Raw genomic sequence first — 27,631 nt, forward strand, 5'->3', positions numbered from 1 at the left:
GAGAAAACCACGACTCAAAAAGACACAAGTACTCCAATGTTCATTGCAGCTCTATTTGCAATAGCCAAGACATGGAAACACTCTAAATGTTCATTGATAGAAGAGTGGATCAGAAGATGTGGTACATATACACAATGGAATATTACTCAGCCATTAAAATGAACAAAATGCTGGCATTTTTAGCAACATGGATGGACCTAGAAATTATCATGCTAAGTGAAGTCAGTCAAACAATGAGACACCAACATCAAATGCTATCACTGACGTGGAATCTGAAAAAAGGACACAATGAACTTCTTTGTAGAACAGATACTGACTCACAGACTTTGAAAAACATATGGTTTCCAAATGAGACAGGTTGGGGGTGGGGGGATGCAGTGAGGGTTTGGGATGGAATACTGTAAAATTTGGTTGTGATGATTGTTGTACACCTATAAATGTAATAAAATTCATTAAGTATTTAAAATTAAATAAGTAAATAGAATAAATAAATAAAATTACTGAATCACACCCTTTAAAGGGGTGAATTGTATGTAAATTATATCTCAACAAAGCTATTAAGAAAGTTTAAATGTGGCATTCCCACTGTGGTACAGTGGGTTAAGAATCCAACAGCAGCTGGGGTCACTGCAAAGGTGCAGGTTCCATCCCCAGCCTGGCAGGCACAGGGTGTTAAAGGAGCTGGCATTGCCGCAACTATGGCTTAGATTCAATTTCTGGCCTGGGAAGAACTTCCATATGCCTCGGTGTGGCCATTAAAAAAAAAAAAAAAAAAAAGTTTAAATGTAATACATAAATTGACAAACCAATAAATCCAAGTAAAGCACTGTTTTAAAAGCCTTCGCTCAGTGGCCTCCAAGCTCAGAGGCACTTAAAAGTGTGTTTAAAATTTATATTAGCATTCCATCCTGAGAATGAAAGGAACTAATCCTTCACTATGTGAGCCATTCCACACAATATTCTGAGAATGAGATTGTTAAAAATGACAGGGGTATGACTGCGGGAGCTTCTACCTACAGACCCTTCCAGACATAACAACTATAATCTCTGGACAAAACACAAGACAGCAACCACTGGGAGGCCCTGGAAAGGAAACAAAAGCAGGACAAGTATGGGGGGAGGGGAGTCTTAGAAGAAGAGAGGGGCAGAGATGAGTTTCAGGGTTCGTCCTGCCTTTAGCCTGAGAGTGGACCACAGCTGGTACCCACATGGGGCAGAGCAATTAAAACCCCAATAGACAACGAACAGTCTTCCTGGGCTGAGGCACCATCTGTCTGTGCTCTTCTTACTTGTCACCCTGTGACCTCTGACATGTCTTTGTGCCCTGGGCTTCTGTGAGACTCGGCATTTCCAGGTTCCCTTCCTTCTCCTCTGATCATTCTTCCGGTATCTCTCGCTCCTTTCTCTTTGTTTCCCCTAAAACCTGCATCTCCCAGGGCTTTGCCCTTCACTTTTCATCAGTATACTCTCTCCTCATAGTTCACCTACTCTTGTTGCTACCTCTGAGTTTCTCCTTCATAATTGCAGCCTTCTCAGCTCCCCTCCAGCTCCCCTCCAGCATAGTTCTAGCTTCAGACCAGTAACAGTGGGGTGGGAGTTAAATTCTCAAGTCAGCACAGAAGTCAAAAATCAAAAAAATAAATAAAAAAATCAAAAATCAAAAAGAAAAAAAAATAGACTCACAATTGCCCTTGAAATTCCCTCAGGAAGCTAAGGTGTTGGAGTTCTCCTATTCCTCCTTTTCTTGGCCCAGACTGCACTGTTGAATTTGCTCAGTATAAATGCACTTAAACTACAGTTCCACTGTAACTGGTTGTCCCACGGGTATCTCCAATTTGATGTATTCAAACTGAATTTCTAGCCTGTACCCCCTCCATCTACCTGCCTCCCACTCCTCCACCTTTACTTCCCACATTAACAGATGCCACCAAAATCAGCCTGGTTGCCCAAATCAGAAATCTAAGGTCAACCTTGACTCTTCCTTCTCCCTCGCCAAAATCCAATCAGTCTTGATTTCTGCTGATTTGATGCACCAAAAGCCTTCATTCAAGCCCTCAGCATCTTTTTCTTAGACCATACCCAGTCCCCAAACTGGTATCCTTGCCTTCATTTCTTTCTGCCCCCTGTAGTGTATCCAGGTCTGCTGTCTTTTCGGCAACACAACTATGATCAAATTTCTCCCCACTTGGAAAGATCCTCTAATGATAAGCCACCACCCACGGCAGCAGAAATCACTCTTAAAAACCCTGCTAATTTTGTGGCTGCCCAGGGGAGAGGGAGGGAGGGGGAGGGATCAGGAGCTTGGGGTTAATGGATGCAAACTATTACTCTTGAAATGGATTTACAATGAGATCCTGCTGTGTAGCACTGAGAACTATGTCTAGATACTTACATTGCAACACAACAATGGGAAGAAAAAGTATGTATACATGTATGTGTAACTTGATCCCCATGCTGTACAACGGAAAAAATAAAATAAAATAAAATAAATAATAATGGAAAAAAAAACCATGCTAATTTTAACTTCATTTTTTTCCTTAATAATGGCAACACTCACCAACAAAGGAGAGCAGGATCACCAGCAGGACAATGAGGGCACAGATACACGGAATCAGGACCAGCAATAGGAAACGCAGAATATTAACAGTCGCCAGCTTCTGAGAGCAGCCATCACCCATGTTACTGGCATCAGCTCCCAAGACCTGAAGTAGAAGAGGAAAATGAAACATGGTTTTAATATTACAAAGCAACTCACTACACGGTATGACATTTTAGATACAGCTGTCCATTTAGAGCAGCAGCATTCCTAAGAGATTTTACTTTGTGTATTTTAGGGCATGAAATGAGCTTAGTCACCAAATCACACTAATAAACGAATGCATAAATGTACAAACCACATTCAGGGCAGAGCAAAACATCTATTTCCAAAATGTTTTTCAGGAGTATACAAATTTATAATGATACACCATCTGGATTTTTTTAAGCATATTTGCCACTTGGTATTATTCCAAAGGGCTATGAATTTCCACAGCAAGAACTCACCTTGGCCTAGGGTTCTAAGCAAAGATTGCCTAATACAACATTAAAATATTGGTGAGTAGCTGTAGACAGAACATTATCCAGACTTCATTCGTGTTTGTCTCATTAGCCCTAATGCAAATCTGCATAAATCGGAATACATTTTTAACGATTAATAACTCAGGATGGAAGATTACTGACGATGTATTTAGTGGCAAGTTGAACGATGAAAAAGAGCCTATTCTGTTAGCCACTGACAATCTCTAAGGATGTCTTCCGCTGTCACACCACCCCTGCAGCCCATTTATTTGTGAGAAAGATAAGGAGCAACAGAGATGGTTCAATAAGATACAGGTCTTATCTTCAAATACTTTAAGTTTTGCTCAGTTCAAGATCTTGCCCGAAATGATTTATTGCAAATGGCTTAAGGCAGTAACTTTTCCACAAGAGATGGAATTAAGAGTGATTTGAGTCACTCTGAGCAACTCTTATGATCCCATTAATGAAGAGGTGTCTCATGGTTTCTCTCTTGGATTCTCTCTTGGAGTCTCCTTGCATTTCCTTCTCTGACAGTTTCCGAACTTGAACTATAACCTTGGTGTACCTGCTTCCTGCATCTCTCTTGAGGCCAGAACTCCCTTTCGAGTTAGATCATATACTCCCGATGCCTAGTGCTTAGCAGCATCTCTTCTCAGCATGTCCAAAACCAAATGAATCTCCCTCTCTGTCCCTACGTTCAAGCTAGTTCTCCTCCTGACTTCCATATTTGTGCTAAAAAAAAAAAACTCCAATAACCTGGAGCCTCCTCACTTCTCCATCAACCCCCCATGCCATTCATTACCAGGTTTGGTGGGCTCATCTCCTATAAGAAATATCTAATTTTAAATAATGAATGACCTTTGAGAAAGACCCTTATCATAATCTAGAAGTGGTTCTAACAGATGGTCCTGTACTGGATCCTTTCTGGTACATAACCAGTGCCTGATAAATTCTCATGGATAAAAAGTCAACTTTGATGGGTTTACTGAACCACAAGGCATATATGATTCTCCATTTCTGCGTCATTCCCCCTACATCGAAATCAATTCTTGTTCACTAACACACCCTGCAAGCCGTTTCACTATATATGTCATCACATCACTATGTGCTGTGATGCGATAACATCAAAAATTCTCTCTGAGAGACATTACTTGAAAGAATGTACGCTGTTAGCTTGAGAATGGCTTGATTTCCTAGACTAATGTCCTTACTGACCCATTTCCTCTGCACCTCCAACGGTTGCACCATCATTCAGAGTTAATTTATAATTTTTCCCTGCAAGATGAAGTGGCATCATGTTGGAGGAGGTCATGGAAAGGACAGGACCCACCAATGGACCTGCAAGTTGGACTTGGGCAATCAGAGGCACCTCACCCCCCTCTTCAGCCCTTGTGATAAAAGTTACGCCCGCCCACCATTCCCACAGCCAAAGCCATTTTCAAGGATGAAGACTTGAGAAAGTAATGGGCTGTTGAGACCATCTGGTATGCATGACTGAATCCCATTAAGGCTTCTATATAAACTCTTAAGGTTCTGGCAGGCATGGAGATCTAATCACCTTGCAGCCACCCAAGACAAAACTGGCATGTAAGTTCCCTTCCTTGTTAAAAGCATCACCTAGCAATCTGAAGTGATCAGCCTCTTTCTTCAGTCTCTCCTTGCCCTCTGTATATGGGGGCTAGTTTCAGATTTCACCCAATGTGAACTAACACAATGACACAATATAAGACCGCTCGCTATAGCACATTGATTATAAATCCAGCATTGGGTGGGCGGTGCCCTCAGAATCTTAGAGAGAACATTTACCTGTGAAAGACCAGTGTGGGGCTGTGGCTCAGCAAAGACAGCAGAGGAACTGACATATTTACTTTGTTTATTCAACAGTAATTATTGAACACCTACTAATTATAATAAGCATGCTGAGGATATAATAATGATTTAAAACCAAGTGTCCTGTCAAAACTCAGTCTTATGGGAGAGATAAGATATGCACATAAATAATATAACTACATTTCAAGGTAGCAAATGATAAGCACCATGAGACTTATGGGAATTTGAAAGACAGGGATACAATTTCTTACTGGAGGACCAGGTAGCACATTGCAGAGAACTAGCACTTGAACTAGATATGATTCTAAGAAAAGCACCCCTGAAAAGCCCAGTTATAGTTTAAAAGAGTGGCAAAATACATCCAGAGAGGTAAGGAGTTATGAGCTTTCTTTGGCTTCTACAACAATGGAAAAGATTTCTTTGTTAAGATGGCCCAGGAGTATTACAGGGATAATTGTCTTGGGTGGAAATTTTTTTTTTTTTGGTCTTTTTTTGCCATTTCTTGGGCCACTCCCGTGGCATATGGAGGTTCCCAGGCCAGGGGTTGAATCGGAGCCATAGCAACACGGGATCCCAGCCACATCTGCAACCTACACCACAGCTCACGGCAACGCCGGATCCTTAACCTACTGAGCAAGGCCAGGGCTCAAACCCACACCCTCATGGTTCCTATTCGGATCTGTTGACCACTGAGCCACAACGGGGATTCCTGGGTGGCAATTTTACAGTAGCCTCAATGCTCCCTAGAATCCTATGGCCAAATAAATATATCCAATTTAGTATTTACAAGAAAAAATCAGTAGGGAAACTCCTAGAGGTTCATTTTAATATCTCATGTAAGTATATCAACAAGTACTTGACCTCCAGAAACCATATTCATGATTAAAGCAAATGTTTTCTGCATTGACTAGGAAATCGCTTGCTTTGCTGAAGGGAACAAGAAGAAACCCTTAGAAGAAATTCAGAACTAAGAAATACTTAGAAGAAATCACAGCACTTTCCTCGAGTACATAACTTTTTTCTTGGGCTCACAGCCACTTAGGACCATGGCTGTAAATGCTACATTATCATTTGAGGTTATTATTATTAATTATTATTATTACTATTATTTGAGGTTCTTCTGGGTAAAATGCAACTCTCAGACTTTACTGTTGAGCGAATAATGCAAGATGAGTAAACTTCCCGAGCTTTGTTTCAGTGGACCCAACAACCCTTACTCCAGAAGGCACCTTCTTCCAGAATCTACCTTCCACATACTTGAATATGTAAGCTCAACTTAGACACAGCATTCCATGGTGCAGACAGGGAGCAATGCATCTGACCTGCACATATTTTAATCCTATTGGTGAAAGCTCACTTCTTGTACCTTAAGAACGACACTGATTTTATTGGCTTATATAACACATATGGATATAATCTAACTAACTGGGACATCTTTTGAGTCTGTGCTTCCACTGAGAGGCCTTCTCATCCCTCTTTTCTACATCCTTAACTCTACTGCCTCCCAGGTTATCGATACAACTACTTCCATGACAGCCATTCTCTTGACTCTTTCAGGACCTCCTGTCCATGGATCCTACTGTCTTCTTTCAGTCTATCGACTCTCTCCTTTCTTCATTTCCCTACATATCTTCTTTAGACTCTTTGACCATTATTCAGTGATACTCTTGCTAATGCCCCAAACCCTCTTACCCCCTCTGGATTTTCTTCTCATCCATCATGTAAAAGCCAACACCAGATGAAGCCAACAATCTTTTCACCCTATATCTACACTTAGACTGTTGAATGTGGCTGTAAAAAGTTACCCAACAGGACTACGTGATTGCTAATTTAAAGTCTCTTCTCCATTCTCCTCAAACTACCTTCAGGAAAAGAATAAATTAGTTCTTGTTAAATCACTATCGCTCAGAACTTTCTATCACTTGCAGCTAAAACAATTCTAACTAGACTATGGCATTTATCACTTTCTACTTTGGACCACGGTCATGTGTGTACATACTAGGATTACTAAACTATAATCTCAGGAAGTAAAGATTCATGTTTAATTCATTCAACAAATAGTTATATCATATCCCCAGAAATTATTTTTTATCCCTTAGACAACTAACCAGTGCCTGTAATATAGTAGGATCAAAATAGGTATATATTGTCTCAGTTAAATAAATGACTCACAATTAAAGGCCAGCAAAATTTCTCAAGCAAAGTTTTAGATTTTTTGATATACATGCTTTTGAGGGAAGGGGGGGGAAGCTATTAAAACTTATCTTTAAATACATACAGACATCTAGGCTTTTCATACTGAGTAGTATAACCATCAAAATTTGTTTACTTTTGGCCAAAATTAACAGCAACTCATTGCCGTCACAGTGGATGATCTGCTAATCAGACGCTCGATGCCTTTCATATGTGGTCAATCAGGATAAATTCAAACTGACAACTTTGTAAATTACAAATTAGAAATTTTCAATTACAAATCACTATATAGAGAGTGACAGCCAAAATGTTTTCAAACAGGGATTAATAGGAAGCAAACAACAAAGAGGAAGCTTGGTCGAAACACAGGCAATCATCTTTGCCATCCCTTCAGAGACCCCACATTCTCTACCTACATCAGCAATCTCCATCAGCAACCTCCTCACGGTCCCCTTCTAAATCCCAAACCACAGCCCAAGTGGTCTTTTCCAAATGCTCATTTGGATGTGTCACCTCTCTGCTTAAAACCCTCCTGAGACTTTAAAGAGAAAGACTGACGTCCTTAACATGGTGAAGAAGACAGTGCTTCTCAGACTTTGATGTGTATGTGGATCATGTGGGGACTGGGATGGGGCTTGAGATTCTGCACTTCTTACCAGCTCCCAGCTGATGCTGATGCTGGTGGTGTGAGGACCACACTTTGAGCGGTGGGACCTGGAGGCCGTCTAGGTCTGCCCCACCTAAATCAGGCTCATTGTACACCACTAATGCTTACCCCCTCTCTCCACTCTGGTCACCTGCCTCTTCCCAGTGCCCCATAAGCACTCTCTGCCTGGATGGGCCTCCCTCCAAGCCCCATCCTGCTGGAACATGACCTATGACTAGTTCCAGTCCTTCTGCCCTTTATCCCAGTTATGATTTACATGTACTCATGAGGTTCTTAGATTATGTTAGTTATTGCTGCTAGACTGTAGGCTCCATGAGGTCAGGGACCATGTTGGGTTTTGCTTTCCATTGTAGCCCCAGTATTTTGAAAAGGGCCTGGCTTATTGTAATCACTCCATAAAACAATGAACCAATAAACTCTTCAGACAATGGGAGGACATATTTAGAAGAGTCTTAGAAACACAAGGAATTGAATGCTTTTCCTTGTGTGAATAGCTGTTACAGTCCTAATAATAATATTAATAAGAACAACACAGCCAGAAACCCATTAAGCATTTCCTGTGAGCCAGATGCCACTCTGAATGTGCTGTACATGAATCTGCTCAAAACAGTTCTATTGAGTGGATGCAATTACCATACCCATTTACAGATGGGGAATTTGAGACTCTTGTGAGTAATTTAATTAAAATAATTCCAGCTCATCAACAAAAAACATAGACTCTAATGCAATTCCTTTTTCTGAAACCCAGTCAGTGATTAGAGATCTCAGGATTTTTAATTTGACTTGAATTCTAGACCATAGCTCCCTGGAACACACCATCTACTCTGCAGCTCTATCCCTTCAAAGACACACTAACATACTATGCTTTCCCCCACGGAGTCATACAGGACTGACGGGATACCCTCCAACCTATAAAGGACCAGATCTCGTAGCCTCATCGTAAGAGTTTCAAACCATCCACTTCTCAGTAAAGCTGCCACTGAGAGGTAAGAAGTAGACTTTGTCCTAAGTCTTCACATTTCTGCCCCTCCTCCCAGGTCAGGCATGATCTAGTGCAGGGGGACCGCCTCACTGCAGCTGGACAATAAGAGTGATGTTTTAGAAATGCCCTGTGTGTGAGAGTTCTTTTCTTGCTAGAGCTCATATTTCAAGACTATCTTAAAAGCCTTCACCTAATTACCTAATAAAGCCATAATTATATGGAATCTTTTTTTTTAGGGCTGAACTTGTGGCATATGGAAGTTCCCAGGCTAAGGGTCAAATTGGAGCTACAGCTGCTGGCCTACGGCACAGCCACAGCAATGCCAGATCTGATCCTCATCTGCGACCTGCACCACAGCTCACAGCAACACCAGATCCTTAACCCACTGAGCAACACCTGGGATTGTTGAACCCACATCCTCATGGATACTAGCTGGGTTCGTTACCAGTGAGCCACATGGGAACTCCCCTAGAATCTTTAATTAGAAAAGTTTCCTGTTCTCTGTCTTTTGGAGAAATGGAAATGATAAGGAAATATGCAGATGATGAAGAATTAAATTTATAAAACACTGCCCAAGAATGACACGGAATTAAAGAAAACACAGAATCTTCTATAACTTCCATAGCTTCAAATGTTTTATCCTGAGAATGACATGCAAGTATTGGCCCTGATCATCAGTTAAGATGTGGATTTTGGAGTTCTCATTGCGCCTTAGCAGAAACAAATCTGACTAGGAACCATGAGGTCTCAGGTTCGATCCATGGCCTTACTCAGTGGGTTAAAGATTCCATGAGCTGTGGCACAGGTCACAGATGCAGCTTGGATCTGGCATTGCTGTGGCTGTGGTGTAGGCTGGCAGTTGTAGCTCCGATTGGACCCCTAGCCTGGGAGTCTCCATGTACCACAGGTGCGGCCCTGAAAAGACAAAAGACATATACACACACATTAAAAAAAAAAAATGTGGATTTCATTCTGCTTAGTATACTATGAGTGTAAGAAAAGTCATTTTCATTAGTAAAGACTGAAGTATAAAGGAGGTTCAAGTTTACATTTATTTATTTATTTATTTATTTATTTATTTATTTATTTATTGTCTTTTTGGTATTTCTTGGGCCGCTCCTGTGGCATATGGAGGTTCCCAGGCTAGGGGTCGAATTGGAGCTGTAGCCACCGGCCTACGCCAGAGCCACAGCAACGCAGGATCCGAGCCGCATCTGCAACCTACACCACAGCTCATGGCAACGCCGGATCATTAACCCACTAAGCAAGGGAAGGGACCGAACCCGCAACCTCATAGTTCCTAGTCAGATTTGTTAACCACTGCGCCATGACGGGAACTCCCAAGTTTACATTTAATACATTGAAAATCTAATTAACAACAACAGCAACAACAAAAACCCAAAACCCTATTCCTTGACCATTCCAAAGTATGCCATTTGGGTCTACAATAAAGAGCTCTGAAAGTTATAATATTCACTAATGATAAAATCTACAAAGAGATTAACATCGACTTACTACTTTTAAGGTACTGTATCAGACACACAGATATGTTTTGTTTCATTTTGTTTTTTGGCCTCACTGGTAGCATGTGGGAGTTCCCAGGCCAGGGATAGAACCCACACCCAGCAACGAGCTGAGCCATTTCAGTGACGACACTAGATCTTTAATCCAGGGGAACACAAAGGAACTTCAGCTATGTTGACATTTTTATTTCAAATAGGATTTGTCTACATTACAACCAAAGATTAGACCAACTTGAAGTTGCATATACACTGTTTCTGATCAACAGAATATTTTGAAATGTGAAGGTTAACTCTACTTTTGTAATGTGATACCAAAGTAGGGATTTTCTGAAATATAAAAATGATTATATTCTTAAACACAATTATGAAATTATGTAGACTTAGTTAACACAGGATGGTTGGGTAACACAGTCTGTGAATTTCAGGTACACAAATATTACAACCCAGAGGTTGTCTTAATCCATATGTCAATCTGGTGGATTTAGTAAAACTCTATTCATTGCTTGGAAGTTTATGGAGTCAAAATATGAAAATATTCTTAAAGCAAAATGAGAGTGCCCATTTTAATGGGTACGACTTATGCAAAATTATGGCAGAATTCAGTGACCATCAGTCCTCCTACAAAGATTTGCTTACAATGTTAAAAAACGATTCAGAAAGATTCATCCAAAATCAACACAACGTATTGGTTGGAGACTTCTTTAGCTCCTAGTGCCTTAGGTGATGGTGAACTGCAAATGTCTTTGCATTTTGCTGTTTCAGTGGAGCAGAGAACAGCCTGCAATGAGGACAAGCTCATTCCAGCTGGTGTAGCCTGAACAGGACCCAGAGACGTCCTCTAAACTCTTTGGGGATATTACGCTGTCACATATTAATAGACTCATGGTCCAAAAAAAAGGCAGACACTAAGGCTCCACTTGCTGATAAATAATCAGCTTGGAACACTGTCCTGCACACAACCATCACCTTCACAGTATGTTCTGAATTGCTTTTTCAGTATGAGAGATGGAGTTTCTCCAACCTACCTCCACTCTCTGTCCACTGAGTAAACATGCACCAATGTTATCCCCTTGGTTAAAAAGAACATCTGCTAGATTTTTTTTCCTTTCTGTTCTCAATAAACTGTGAATGCACTCCTTCCATGAATTAAAAGTAGCCTTATTGAATAAGAGATCAGCGATTTAGCTACTTCTTAAACCAGGCATCTGTTAGTTCTCAATCATACCAGCTCCCACTCTACCAATAAGCAAAATGCCTCCAAAATCATCCATCAGCGAATGATGCCAAACCCAAATGTCCTTTGTTGTGATGTTTGTTTTTAATGTCCCAAGAGGTATGGAGAACAAGCATCTGGTTTTCAGTTAAGTCTTTTCATCCCATTTTCTGGCACTTAATTGAAGTGTACAAAGTTCAAAAAACTCATGTACTCTTTCAAAATGAAAATTACTCAATTCACACCAGAACATAGGTTCTGTAAGCCAATCCTGTCCACATTTTCTCCTTTGAAAATTAACATAATAACAACAAGCAGCAGATTGTCCTCCCCTAAGTTTCCTATTCACACATCTAGAATGCTTGTTCAATATGGAGACTAAATACTGACAAAATACTTCTCTCGTCAAGAAGACCAGGTAATAATAATTCAATATCCCAGCAGCACATCAATTTTGTTGTTTCTGTTTTGAGCATAGCATTGTTTAGTCAAAGTTTAAGGCATGAGAAAGAAGACTAAAATGCTTCAGAAGCAATTCTGCAATATTGTATCCACCACCAAAAATCATACAAAACCATCGCCCTGTCCCAACCATACCTTCATAGCTGCAAATAAGGGATAAAAAATATCTTGCTCCAACCACAAATATTCCAACAATAACATGAAGGTGACAAGTCAAAACAAAAGAAAAAGAATGGTAATAACAATGTTTCAGGTTGAGAAAGTTTTAAGAGTCCTGTAGGTGGAAATTTCAATTGTTCCCTGGAGGAAAAGTTACAACTTTTGTTCAAGTGAGGAGATGCTTTCAAAGGCAAGGAGAGTATTTTAAGGTAAATCCCATTTCTTCAGAGGTAGGTGGGAGGGTCAGATTTCTGTGATAGTTACTAGAGATGACCTTGGAAAGAAACAGCAGGTAACTACTCCTCATCCAGACAAAGTAGAATAAATAAGACCCTTCATCCTTTTTGAGATGACTTTGCCCCCAATATCAACTATGTCAATGTTATCATTTTACAGCAGACACATGTCTTGAACTAGTAAAAGATTCCTTTTAAGACATACAATATCAGAACTCTTTCTGCATATACTGGTGAGTCTTAAAGGTCATTTTTTTTAAAGTGTATTTTTGAAACAATGGAGACTGTCCTGGGGGGTGGGGGGCAGGGAAGGTTGGGTTAGCTATCCCCAGGGAAATTAAATATTTGACATTTACTCATTAAAATTTTTTGAATTTCACATGCTGATTATAAGTTACTACATTTCTAAGGAAGCTAGGGCATAACCCAGAGGAGCCTCAACAGATTTCCCAGTGAGGCCAAACCTATTTTTCATGTAGCACTTAAGGAAGTTGTTGAATTTGTGCAAATCTTAGAGACATAATTGACTCACTGATCCAATAACAATGGAAATGTTGTGACTTTCAAAAATTGAAATGGATTAGCAAAGTGAGCAGAGAACAAAAATACTTTCTACAGCTGAAAATAATCAGCAAATGCATACGAGACAAAATGGATTTTATGCTCTAAAACAATTCATTTCAGGCATTTCAATGCAAAGTAAAACATAAACAGATGTTGAAAACAGTTAACCTACTGAACCTACCTGCTGAAAGGAATCCTACAGTTAAAAAAAAAAAAAGTAAGGATTTTATGTGTTAGATGAAGGAGCAATATCTTTCTAAATGCCTGGAGCAAAAGGGTGGATTCCAAACCTAACATTCATCATATGCTTTGCTCTATTTCATGAATATTCTAGGTGGAAAATATAGAGACCTTCTGTGTTGAGGTTTCCATTTCAAAACATGTCTATATTTTTTGCATGTTAAAAATCTCATTAATTAGGTTTATTCCACTCATGCTTATTGAGCACCTATTCCATGCACAGCTGGGCTATGGGGATATAAAGATGAGAAAGACAGCCTTGCCCTCCAGGAGTTGGCAGGCTACCTCCTGGTACAAAACCTCACCGGCAACTTCATCTCCAAAGAAGACATACAGATGGCCAAAAAGCACATTAAAAGATGTTCAACACCACTAATTATTAGAGCAATGCAAACCAAAACTACAATGAGATATCACCTCACACGGGTCAGAATGGCCATCATCAGAAAGTCTACAAACAATAAATGCCAGAGAGGGTGTGGAGAAAAGGGAACCCTCCTATACTTTTGGTGGGAACATAAACTGATGGAAACAATATGGAGATCAGTATTGAGATTCCTCAAAAAATTAAAACTAGACCTACCCTATGATGTAGCAATCATACTCTTGGGCATATATCTGGAGGAAACCATAATTGGAAAAGATACATTGCATCATTATTTATAAAGCCAAGTCATGGAAGCAACCTAAATATCTATCAACAGATGAATGGACAAAGAAGATGTGGTACATATATACAATGCACTATTATTCAGACATTTAAAAAGAATGAAATAATGCCATTTGCAGCAACATGGATGGACCTAGAGATTCTTATACTGAGTAAAGTTAGACAGTTAAAGACAAACATCATATATCACTCATATGTGACTTTTTTTAAATGATACAAATGAACTTATTTACAAAACAGAAACAGACTCAACAACTTTGAAAACACATTTATGATTACCAATGGGGAAGGGTGAAAGGGTAGGGATGGATTGGGCATTTGGGATTGGCAATGCAAACTTCTGTGTATGGAATGGATGGCCACTGGGGACCTGATATATAGCGCAGGGAGATATAATCAATGTTTTGGGATAACCTATATGGGAATGAATATGGACATGTGTGTGTGTGTATATATATATATATATATATATATATATATATATATATATATGTATATGGCTGAATAATTCTAATGTATAGCAGAAATTAACACAACATTGTAAATCAATAATACTTCAATTAAAAAAAAAAAAAAAAAACCTGGAGTTCCCGTCATGGCGCAGTGGTTAACGAATCCGACTAGGAACCATGAGGTTGTGGGTTCGGTCCCTGGCCTTGCTCAGTGGGTTAACGATCCAGCGTTGCCGTGAGCTGTGGTGTAGGTTGCAGACGTGGCTCGGATCCCGCGTTGCTGTGGCTCTGGTGTAGGCCGGTGGCTGCAGCTCCGATTCAACCCCTAGCCTGGGAACCTCCATATGCCGAAGGAGCAGCCCAAGAAATAGCAAAAAGACAAAAAACAAAAAAAAACCCTATAACAGAACAGTAACACAGGTGTGCAGAAAGGACAAAAAGTCAACAACCGGGACAGGGAAAGTAGGACACACTCAGTGCGCTTGTCATGTTCCAAAGAAAATATAAATTTTGACACTGCACCAAGATAAAACAACAGTATTTCTTGTGCATTCATTCCCATGGGTCTCAAAACACACGTGTTGGTTGATAGAGGAGGGAGGCCAAAGAGAAACATCACTGACATTTGGAGAAGGATGGTTTTTCACTGATGGGACCCTCTCACATAAGGTAGGACTTCTGACATCCCTGACCACCCCCAAACACCAGCAGTAAATGTCCCTGTGCCCTGACACTGTGACGACTAACAGGTCCTCTGTTATTTCCACCTGTCCCCAAGGGTAGGACCTTTCTTGGCTGAGAAGCACTTGGGCAGTTCAGCAAGCATCTATTGAACACAGACTGCATGGTCAGCTCTACGCTCAGGATGCAAGACACAATCCTAAGTAAGCAACCTCTTCCACACACTATAGGCATGAACTTACATTAGGTCTTAAACACTGAGAGCATACGCCTCTTCTCCACAGAAAGACAATATGTTTTTGGGGATCAAATACTATGTCTTTTTTTGTTTTAATGGCCACACTTGCGATTCATGAAAGTTCCCAGGCTAAGGGTCAAATCAGAGCTGCAGCTGCTGGCCTCCACCACAGCCACAGCCACAGCAATGCAGGATCTGAGCCACATCTGCGACCTACACCACAGCTCATGGCAATGCCAGATCCTTAACCCACTGAGCAAGGCCAGAGGTTGAATCTGTGTCCTCATGGATCCTAGTTGAGTTTGTTAATCGCTAAGCCACTAAGGGAACTCCCAAACACTATGTCTTTTAATTGTGACTATCACCCTACCTCGCACATGAAAGAGCATGGAATTTTAACATCAACATCAATCAATCAACATCAAAGAGGTATAATTTATTAGGTCTTCAAAACCTAACACATGCTCCAGTGAACCAGGAATTTTGAGGAAGAGTAAGGTATATTTGGGGATATATACTCATGGGGTGACTATTTCTTGGGTAGGCAGCACATGAGTTTTTAAAGATTTGGTGGACTTGTACCAAGCTTGGCCCATGTGGATTTTAGACTTTGGACAATCTCTATGGCCTCTATCTCAAGCTACCCAGGTGTAGCTTGGCTCAATGATTCAGTTAAGGCTGAGGTACCAAAACTTTGTAGTTCCTAGAGGTGAGCAGAACAAAATGTGCTGCCTGGAACTACAAAACAACAGAGATCCATAAGTTCTCCTGGTGTGGATGTAAATTTCTAGTTTTTATTACTTGTGTTTGAGAATAGGTATTGAAGAAAGGCTGCCCCAAATTCCATGCTCTCTTATGCTGTTTTAAATTGCATTCAGGCAGTTCCCGTTGTGGCTTAGCAGTAATGAAGCTGACTAGCATCCATGAGGATTCGGGCTCAATCCCTGGCCTCACTCAGTGGGTTAGGGATCCGGCATTGCTATGAGCTGTGGTGTAGGTCACAGATGCGGCTCAGATCCTGCATTGTTGTGGCTGTGGCAGAGGCCAGCAGCTGCAGCTCTGATTTGACCCCTAGCCTGGGATTTCCATATGCTTCAGATGCAGCCTTAAGAAGACAAAAGAAATCCTATCATTAAATTGTACTAATTGCATATGCCACAGGTGCAGCCCTAAAAAAACAAACAAAAAAAAAACCCCACCATTAAATTGCATTCAGGTCCATGGAAGGAAATTAACAACCAACACCTCATGCATGAGGCTCACTCACAAGTTTTGAAGGTTTTCCATCACGTGGACCCAATTCACTCTAAGTTGTTAATTACATAACTCTGGTGCTGGTTCTAGATTTTGAGAGGTCTATTTCATGGATTTGGTCAGGGAAAGGTGGTTGGTTTTACTACAAAAAAAAAGAAAGAAAAAAAGAAAAAGGAATGTAAGCCTTGATCACGTTGTATTCCATCTTCCTGGGGTAAAGCAAGAACACAACTCAATAAAAACTTTCTCAAATTTAGAGCTAAAAAGGCAATTCAAAAGGCCTGTGCAACAGAACATTCTGTCTCTCCAGGAGTGGTTTAACTCAGGAAGTCAAAGGAGATGTGGGATAGTTTGAAAAAGTCAACTTCAGTATTATCTTCAGAGTTACAAATTGATGATGCTGAATAAAGAGACAGATTTCCTTAAGAGAAAGACTGAGCTTTGAACTGACAGGCTGAACAGATAGGAAGGAGAAAATGTGACTCTGAAGGTCCAGACAGAGAAAGTTACATCTAGGTCTATAAAGAGACTATTAGAAAGAAGAATTGTTCTTGGTGCTTACTAGATAATAATATATGCCTGGAACCCAAAGAAATCAAACAGAGGAGGAAGGGCAGAGGCATAACTGAATGGACTACCCCCATGGGAGACAAAGATCTGAGAAATTACTGAAAGCTTCATTTTTTTTAAAGGTCCACACCTGCAGCATATGGAAGTTCCCAGGCTAGGGGTTGAATCTACACCACAGCCACAGCCACGCCAGATCCAAGCCACATCTGCAACCTACACTACAGCTCACAGCAATGCCACATCCTTAACCCACTGAGCAAGGCCAGGGATCAAACCCACATCCTTATGGATATTAGTTGGGTTCATTACGGCTGAGCCACAATGGGAATTCCTGAAAGTTTCTTCAAGCTGCAGATAGGCAGTTTACCACAAGAACAATCAGGGAACAATGGCTTTGAAACTAGACAGCTATGTTGAGCAGCTACTGGAAATCTGGATATACTGGACAGGTAAGATCTAGAATATCAAAATAACATATTCTTTCAGAATGTGTTAGCATCTAGTTTCAGCCTGACACAGTTATTACAGGTGAGTACATAAGTATTGCATCTCTTACTGAAAATTGGTAGAATCAGAAATAAGGGAATACACAGAAAAGATGAAATAGATTAGGTCCATAATAGATTGGGTCCAAGCCTAGGTTAGTTGAGGATCTGACAGAACACATTTTGGATGGAAATTAACCAACTCAGGAGGATAGTGGTAGACAGGTTTATTTGGACATGGAAGTTTCTGGCAAACCTAGGATTTCATATTTCTGACTATGGGAGCCCTGGGAAAAGAGATTTAGAAGAGAAACTTAGAAATAAAGTGATGGCCAGAAAGCAAAGAGAACCTAAAAGCAAGCCCAGCAAAGAGTGCTGGACCTACATGAAATATAAATGAAAAATAACCAAACTAAGAAACAGGCTGACGGCTTTCAAGCTCAGCTAGGTCTTACTTGTCAGGGGCGGTGGGAGGTTTGCAAACAGAGACGAAAACATCCTAGGAAAGAAAATATCCTTATCATTGGTAATATAGACTCTAATATAAGGAAACAACCATTCCTAGTAAGGGATACGACAATGATGGAGGGACAAGAAGAGAATCAGAGAAAATGTGAAAGACAATGGGGATAGGAAAAATGATCCCATCAATCTTACCTAGTGAAGAGTTTCACAAGGTCCTGAACCAGAAGCAAAGACCACAGGCACATTGTGTGTCATCTATGGACACTAAATACCCACAGTTCAGCGTATTATCATTTACCAGTTGCCACCAACCTCTAATTCATCATTCTGGCCTGCCTTCCTGTCCTGAGCATCTGTGAGACACCAAGTAAACCTAAGATAAACCTTCTTCTTGGGCTTAGCCTGGGCTAAGTTTTTTGAACGTTATAACCCAATAGAGTCCTATCAAATATAGACTACTTCCCAATACTCTTACAGACAGTCCAGGAGACCCCAACTGAACCTGCTCTTACCACCTCAAGGCCAAGGAGATAGTTTCTTTTTGGGGTTGTCTACAAAGTACAAAAGTAGAGCCCAGAGTGGGGGCTCCTTGCAAGTGCCACATCCCTCCCTTCCAGAAATGTTCTCTCTTCCAAATCTAACTACCTATGGTTTCTTCAACTATTGTTAAGGCCAATTTGAATCTATAGCTGCATTCACAAGAAAGAGAGAAATCCCCAGGGGCAAGAAAAGACAGGGAAACTAAAATCCAGAGCAGGAAGTGTGAAAGTTGATGCTAAGAGTCCTCGCAATTAGGGAAGAGGGAAGGAATGGATCACTGAACCCTCAAATAGGGCCAATGCACTTGGGGCTTGGGTTTGGGATGCCAAGAAAGGAACCTGAGAAAAGGTCTAGGTTGAGGGTTGGCGCTGAGATCCCTGAATCAAGTCAGGATGCTCAGGGGACACATTCTCAGTGAGAGGGGGATTAGCAAAAATTCCTCTTAATTAGCCCAAGGAAAGAACTAAGAAATGTCTCTTTAAAAGATTAAAAAAAAAAAAAAAAAGGGAAAAGCTCTTTTGAAAAAATTCCAAACTTATCTCACGAGCAGGCTTGGGCACCAAATTTATACTAAGGATCTGGCATTGCCGTGAGCTGTGGTGTAGGTCACAGACGCGGCTCGGATCCCATGTTGCTGTGGCTGTGGGGTAGGCCAACAACAACAGCTCCGATTCGACCCCTAGCCTGGGAACATTCATATGCCTCGGGAGCAGCCCTAGAAAAGGCAAAAAGCAAAAATAAAATAATGAAATAAAATAAAATAATAAAATAAAATAAAAATAAAACACAACAAACTAGTGAATATAACAAAAAAGAAGCAGGTTCACAGATATAGAGAACAAACTAGTAGCTACCAGTGAGGAGAGGGAAAGGGGAGAGGCAGTACGAGGGTAGGGAATTAAAAGGTACAAGGATATATTTTGTGACACAGGGAATGTAACCAATATTTTATAATAACTATAAATGGAGTGTGACTTTTTAAATTGTGAATCACTATGTTGTACACCTATAACCTATGTGATATTGTATATCAATTATCCTTCAGAAAAAACAAAGAAACGAAAAACACGTTCAACTTAACTACAAGATGGGATGGTCTGATATTGAAAATACTTCAATGATGAGGAATATTAATGAATGCTTACTTAAAGGCACTCAAAACTGAATTACCAGAATTATGATCTCAGCCATAATAATTAACATTCCCAAGTTCTTTCCACTGATGGTTTCCAATGTTTTTAATATGTTAATATGTATATTATAAACTGTGCAAAGTGTAATATTTATGATGAATCCCAAATGTTGAGAATTACTTAACATTTCCTAAAGTTATTTTGCTTTATTTTTGTCTTTTTTAGGGCAAAACTCATGGTATATGGAAGTTGCCAGGCTAGGGGTCCAAACAGAGCTATAGCTGCTGGCCTACGCTGTAGGATTTCTTACCACTGAGCCACGACAGGAACTCCAACATTTATTAAAATTATAAGATGTTGATGACGAAAGAAAAAGAAGGCTTTGAGAGTACAGATCTCAGTGGTCCATCCATCATATTTTTTAATTTTGTTTGACATCTTTTCACAGTTAGTATTCCCAAGTAATAGAGCATTTTAAAAATCATTGTAGAGTATTTCGCAAAGAAAAACATCTGTCAATTCTCTTGACTTTCTTTCCAGTGCTAAAGCTGTCTTCACTTTGAAACAAAACCAAACATACAAATGATAAATGTTTCAAAATACGTACAATATTTTTTTTTCTTTTTAGGGCCGCAGTTGTAACATATAGAAATTTCCAGGCTAAGGGTAAATCAGAGCTGAAGCTGCCCGCCTACACTACAGCCACACCAGATCCAAGCCACATCTGTGACCCATGCCCCAGCTTGAGACAATGCCAGATCTTTCACCCACTGAGAGGTCAGGGATAGAACCTGCATCCTCAAAGATACTAGTCAGGTTCTTAACCCATTGTGCCACAATGGGAACTCCTGTACAATATTATATAGATGTATCCAATTTGCTTAAGAAAAGGCAAATCTCTGGATCCAGATTAAGATAGACTAACCTAATGAAAAGATGTTTTTAAATGTTCAATAATTGCTAATCTTGATGTACTACTTTTGTCCTTTCCAAAGAAAATGCAATGAAGAATTATAATTGTGAGTTACATGTTCATAAATTATCTTGTTTTCAGTTTCGGAAGTTAGAAAATATTCTCCTTTTGGAAATATAAGAATAAATTGTGTATTATACTAATTATGTACTTCTAAAAATAAAAGGTGGCTAAAGGGTTGGTGATTGCAAATAAACTTTGTTGGTGTAAATCCAAACAAAAAAATTTTTTAATCTCCTAAAATTATCAAGGAAAATTTATTGACTTTTTTCCTTTTTAAAAAATTTGAGGAGTTCCCATTGTGGCTCAGCACGTTATAAACCTGACTTGTATCCATGAAGATGCAGATTCAATCCACGGCCTTGCTCAGTGAGTTAAGGATCCAGTGTTGCTGTGAGCATTGGTGTAGGTCACAGATGCAGCTCGGATCTGGTGTTGTGGCTTTGGCGTGGGCCAGCAGCAGCAGCAGCTTCATTGAACCTCTGGCCTGGGAACATCCATAGGCCACAGGTGCAGCCCTAAAAAGAAAAAAAAAAATGGAAACAACTACATATTTATAGCAAAATTCCAAGTACAATAAATACAAAGAGATTCTTTTCTGAAACATTGCATACTAAGTTTCTAACTGGATGCCCTAACCCTTTGGAATGCTACCTCTACAAACAAGAACATTCCCCTACTTAATCAGAGGAAATGTCATTGATAGATACATTGCTACCATCTAATTCTCAGAACCCCTTCCAGTCTTGCCAACAGTCCCAATGCCACCACTTAATCCAGAGGGGTCTAATTTAGAATTTACGTATTACACCTTAATTTTCATATCTCTTTCGTCTCCCTCAGTCTCCCTTCCACTTCCACAACTTTGACACCTTTGGAAATCACAGGCCAGTTATTTTATAGAATGTTCCTATACTCCAATGTCTTTAGCAGAAACATCTCAAAAGTAATACAACACTCTTCTCACTGCATCCCACCAATTTGTCCCTTTCTTGATGATAATCCATCAATCACATGGTAAAGACGATGTCTGCCAATATCACTGTAATATTACTCTCTCCCACCATCTGTATAATCAGTAATTATTTTGTAGTGAGATATTGAAATTCTATAAATATCACAGCCCTTAAAACTCTCAGTTTAGGAGTTCCCGTCGTGGCGCAGTGGTTAATCAATCCGACTAGCAACCATGAGGTTGCGGGTTCGGTCCCTGCCCTTGCTCAGTGGGTTAAGGATCCGGCGTTGCCGTGAGCTGTGGTGTAGGTTGCAGACGCGGCTCGGATCCCGCGTTGCTGTGGCTCTGGCGTAGGCCGGTGGCTACAGCTCCGATTCAGCCCCTGGCCTGGGAATCTCCATATGCCGTGGGAGCGGCCCAAGAAATAGCAACAACAAAAAGACAAAAAAAAAAAAAACTCTCAGTTTACTCTTTTATTGTCATATGCATGGACCCTCTATTTCCTATTTTATTCAATGCTTTGTCATCTGTACCACTGTTACTTATTGAAGTTCAAATTGCCCTCCATTTGGCCAGGGGCAGCCAATTTGAGCTGGCTTCTGTGTCACATCACTCTTAGAGCACTTCCTAGCTTTGTGGAACAAGATGTTTTGGACTCATCTTGTACTTTCTGTGTCTTACCCTTGGAATGAGACATTTCTCCAAGGAGCCTGGTTTCTTTTTGAAGAAAATGGTATTTAAAAACCAAGATCTTGGAGTACTTGTTGCGGCTCAGTGGCAACAAATCTGACTAGTACCCATGAGGATGCGGGTTGGATCCCTGGCCTTGTTCACTGGGTTAAGGATCTGGCATTGCCATGAGCTGTGGCGTAGGTCAAAGATGCGGCTTGGATCCAGCATTGTCTGGAAGAGGAGAAACCACCCAAAGGTTTAAGGTCCATAGAAAGCACTCAATGTTAGCCTTTTTTCACTCTTTCTTCACTTATAAAACATCTAAAAGAGGAATCAAACCAGGAGGTCTGGATCTCGCAGCCTTCTCAACTGCTTTAAGGCTGTGGTGTAGGCCAGTGGCTGCAGCTCTGTTTCGACCCTCACCTGGGAACCTCCATATGCCACAGCTATGGCCCTAAAAAGATGAAAGACATACATACATACATATAAACCAAGATCTGGGAGCCCCTTGGTACTCACAGTGTGTGCTCATTGCTCTTAGCTCAGTGGCTGTTCCCAGCCTCTCTCAGCAGACAGAGCTGGAGGGGAAGTGTGCTTACACAGCGTGTGCCCCTGTGTGTGTACACATGTACATACAGACATTCACATCTATATTCACTTCTATATCTAGCGCTATATGTTGTCTGTACATTCATTTATACCCATATCAACAATTCCAGTCCCATCAGGGCTATAAACCTAGTCTTCTGCATTTTTATATTTGTAACTCCTTTTTTTCCAACAACCAGAAACCTGGATTGCTCTGAATTTAATTATTCGATCAGTCTACCACTCTGTAAAGAATCGCCCATCCCTCATGTGGGTGCCACACCCGCCCTGCTGGAGCTCCCACCTCCCTCACATCCACTCCTTCCTCATCCTGCTCAGCTCGTACCCCCACCCTACCCAATCCCCCTCACCTCCAATTGACCCTGCCTGGGCTCCCATCCGCCCCACATGCCACACCTCCATGGCGATGCTGTCCTCACTGAGGGTGGGCTTTGAGCCACTAAGCAGCCCCTGGGGTATCTCAAGAGTCACCTTGCTCTCCCACCAACCAGATTCCAGACTCAGTTGCTCTGGAAGAGGAGAAACCACCCAAAGGTCTAAGGTTTATAGAAAGCACTCGATGTTAGCCTTTTTTCACTCTTTCTTCACTTATAAAACATCTAAAAGAGAAATCAAACAAGGAGGTCTGGATCCCAGCCTTCTCAGCTACTTTACGCCGTAGGTTGTGAGGATGTGTGTTGTGGATGTTTACTGTTTTATGCTACAGCGGCCAGACCATCACAGAAGCTCTGTGCTCATTAGTTCCAATCAGCGCTGACCTAGTTCCATGCCTCACAGCACAGCAGACAGCACCTTATTAAGGCGGAAAAGGCCAAGTTAGATAATTCGTTATGTTTTTCCCTTCATCTTACAGAAATGTGAGTGGAGAAACAACAAACATTTTAAAAGAAAACTCTGCTTTTACAAACTAAAAAAATAATGAAAAGTTCTTTAAAATTTGAATTAAAAGAATTAAAATAGTTATCCTGTGGGATCTGTTTTCCTCCCACAGGGAGAATAAATAATTTTTCTTGAAGAAGAAGATATTTCTCGCCTGTTGGGAAAGCTTTCTTTAAGGAAGGAGGGGAGAGAGGTGCCAGCTTTTAGGAGTTTCTGACACAAAATGATTGGAGAATAATGTTAGGAGCATACATTTCTCATCCAGAGAGGTTTTTTTCTTGGTTTTGTTTTGTTGTTGTTGTTGTTTTTTGGGGTTTTTGTTTGTTTGTTTTTTTTGCTTTTTAAGGTGGCATATGGAAGTCCCCAGGCTAGGGGTGCAAGCAGAGCTACAGCTGCTGGCGTATGCCACAGCCACAGCCATACAGGATCCGAGCCGTACCTGTGACCAACACCACAGCTCACGGCAATGCCAGCTCCTTAACCCACTAAGCGAGGCCAGGAATCAAACCCAAAACCTCAGGGACACTGGGGGGCAGGGGCGGTTCTTAACCTACTGAGCCGCAACCGGAACTTCCAGAGAGCATCTCTGTTTCTCTTTGTGACATTCAGCTGATAGAAGTGAAGTTAAAGGAGTTCCTGGTGCAGTGGTTAATCCGACTAGGAATCCGACTAGGAACCATGAGGTTGTGGGTTTGATCCCTGGCCTTGCTCAGTGGGTTAAAGACCTGGCGTCGCCGTGGGCTATGGTGTAGGTCCCAGACGCGGCTCGGATTCCGCGTTGCTGTGGCTCTGGCGTAGGCTGGCGGCTACAGCTCCGATTAGACCCCTAGCCTGGGCACGTCCATATGCTGCAAGAGTGGCTCAAGAAATGGCAAAAAGACACACACACACAAACACACACACACACACACAAATGAAGTTAAAACAACAAAGCTGTTGGTGCCATGGGGGGGGGGTGGCAGGCGGGAATCAGCAGGCGACCTGGGCTTGTCACCAGGGACCCTGACCTCTAATCGGGGCACATACACGTCTGCTCCTTCCAAGCAGGTCATTTCACACCAAGGACACCTGTGTAAAGGCTTGTCTTTGTTTTAACTTTGAGAAGATTGGGAGCTCAGCTTTATTGTTGTTCAGTAACAGGTAGAACAAGCATCAGGTGCGGCCAAGTTTTGAACTGTAGTTCTTGAAAAAACCACATTCATTCATTAAAAAAAACCCACAAAGACCCGGGGGAGAGAGGGACCAGGGAGAAAGAGGTCTCTAAAGTTTGGCAGATTTCTCCCACAGAGGAAAAATGAACAACCTTCAGGTTTGATCTTCCCACCCCTGCCAACCGCCCCCACCCCCGCCAGCCCCCCCACCCCCGGAATTGGCCACCCCAAGGGGGCAGCTGGGTGTGAGGGTTGCCAGGGGCCTCCCCAGAGCTTTTTTTAACCTGGTATTTTCTGCTTATAGACTTTCCACTGGGGTAACCCCAGATCTAGGGATTCACACAGCTGGGAAATCTGAGTAGTCAGCTGGCCTGTGGCAAAGGAGGTATTTTTAGCTGAGACTCGGGGATCTCGGGATTGTCAGCTACTTTAGACCCAAAACAGAGCCAAGCAACGGGAGCAGGGCCGCCCTGAAGTTTCTTAGCAAGACCACCCAACTTACCTTGGAAGAAGGTTCTGTGTGTGCTGGTGAGAGAAGGAGGGGCTCGCACAGGGCATCTTAGCAACAGTGTTGCACCCTCCTGGTGGGGGCCAGGCCGGAAGTCCCACCCCCAGGCTACTCAGAGGGGCTCTCCCAGGACCTACCTGCCCACCTGCCCACCAGCCCGCCTGCTGCATCAGTGTCACCTGGAACTTATTCAAAATGCAAATTTGGGGCCCCATCTACTAATTAGGAACTCTGGGAGTGAGACCCAGTGATTGATCCGTGTTACACTGGACCCCACAAATGATTCTCAGGTGCACTAAACCTAGAGAATTACTAGCCTAATCACACATTCACTAATATTTCTAGATTAAAAGTATAAGAGCAATACTTTATCCCTATCAAGGCAAGACTGGCAGGATATCTTTTTAAATTAATAGACCTTATTTTTTTTAGCACATTTTTAGATTGACAAAGACATTGAGCAGATAGTAAAGAGAGCCAGTCATTTTTCCTAAGCCCTTTTTTTTTTTTTCCTCCTTTGTACCTTACCCTAATGAGAAAATCCTTTCTCCTCTGTTCATCCTCCAGGGCAGTGACGACACCAGCTGAGTTTTGTGATCAAAGGCTGCAATGGAGTCAGAGTAAGAAACAGCCCCCAGCATGCAGGGAGGCTGGCCACATCCTCAGGAATGGGTACCTTGGCCCAGCTGTGGGGAAGCCTGCTGATGATGCAGCCAGTAGAAATCCTTCTCCAAAGAGTCTCGGGAATCAGATCAGAGTATTCGTCTTGAATCTGCTTCCCGTGGCTGCTGTAACAAATTACTGCTCTGGCTTATGACAACATAAATGTATTTCAGTTACATTTCCGGAGGTCAGAAGTCCAAAATCCACTGGGCTAAAGTCAAGGTGTCATCCAGGTTCCTTCCCTCTGAAGGCTCTGACCAGAGGATCTGCTGCCTTGTCTTCAGCCTTAAGTGGCTGCCTGACTGTATTGTATTCCTTGGCTGGTGGCCCTTCCTGCACCTTCAGAGCACCTCTCTCCATCCATCATCTCACCGCCGTCTGCTCCAATTCTGACCTCCTGCCTCCGTCTAATAAGGGCATTGTGGTTCCATCAGCTCCTCCCAGATCATTCAGGATAATCTCCCCATCTCAAAATCTTAACTAATCGCATCTGCAAAATCCCTTTTGCCTCACAAGGCAGCATTCACAGGTTCCCACAATTAGGACGTGGACATATTTGGGGGTCCATTATCCAACTTACCACACTCCCTACGGGCCTGTACTGTCTGATACGGTAGAGACATTGGCCACAGGTGGTTATTGAGCACTGGAAATGTGATTCATCTCAGTAAGGGTATGCTATAAAAGTATTGAAATTTGAAAACTTAGTATGAAAAAAATAAGGAAATATATATCACTAACAATCTTTTTTCTTCTTTTTAGGGCCACACCTGCAGCATACGGAAGTTCCCAGGCTATGGGTCGAATCAGAGCTGCAGCTGCCAGTCCACACCACAGCCACAGCAACACCAGATCTGAGCCACATCTTTGATCTACACCGCAGCTTGCAGCAACTCCAGATCCTTGAACCCACTGAGTGAGGCCAGGGATTGAACCCACATCCTCATGGATACGAGTCGGATTCTTCATCCGCTGAGCCACAATGGGATCTCCTCATTTACAATTTTTATATTGATCCTACATGAGAATTATAAAATCTTGGATCAAGTGAGTTAAGGTATATTACTAAAATTAATCTATTTTCTTTTGCTTTTTCAAATGTAGCTACGAGACAATTTTAAATTGTACCTGAGGCCAGCATTATATTTCCATTGGACAATGCCGTTACAGACCACAAAGAAAGCATGGTGATGTTAAATTTCATTTTTTTTTTGTCTTACCATAGGTACAAAGGAGCCTAGACATTAAAAACCACATTTCTCCTTTCAACCTTCTCCTCTAGGGAGAGCAACTAACTACACAGAATTGATATTTCAAATCAAGAGGAATATCATATAGGGATGTTCACAATAAAATTCTCTGCCAGATAACCACCCCCCCTCCCTAAATTATCTAGCCACTTACAAAGCATTTTCATGAAGCATTATTTCACCGAACCCTCCATCACACCCTGCAGAAGGACTATTGTTCCTATTCTTCAGTGGAAGAAACTGAAGGGAAATTGACTTGCTGGAGGAGCATCCAGCTAATAAGTGATGGATAAGAACCAGAGCCAGGACCGTGAGCTGCAGCACCCAGGGCTGCCTGAAGCCTAACCTGGGTCATGT

At 41.5% G+C, this 27,631-nt stretch overlaps 1 protein-coding gene across 2 annotated transcripts in view; it reads right to left on the reverse strand.

Moving 5' to 3' along the window:
• Nucleotides 1-27,631, reverse strand: part of LOC125137857 (atrial natriuretic peptide-converting enzyme-like) — a 117,195-nt gene that overhangs the window by 80,098 nt on the left and 9,466 nt on the right. For both annotated transcript variants that reach the window (XM_047798962.1, XM_047798963.1), the window contains exon 2: nt 2,558-2,702. In XM_047798962.1, the coding sequence (XP_047654918.1) occupies nt 2,558-2,702 (145 nt within the window). The remainder of the gene's footprint in view (nt 1-2,557; nt 2,703-27,631) is intronic.

The sequence above is a fragment of the Phacochoerus africanus genome, chromosome 10 (assembly GCF_016906955.1).
Source record: "Phacochoerus africanus isolate WHEZ1 chromosome 10, ROS_Pafr_v1, whole genome shotgun sequence".
NCBI classification, from domain to species: domain Eukaryota; kingdom Metazoa; phylum Chordata; class Mammalia; order Artiodactyla; family Suidae; genus Phacochoerus; species Phacochoerus africanus.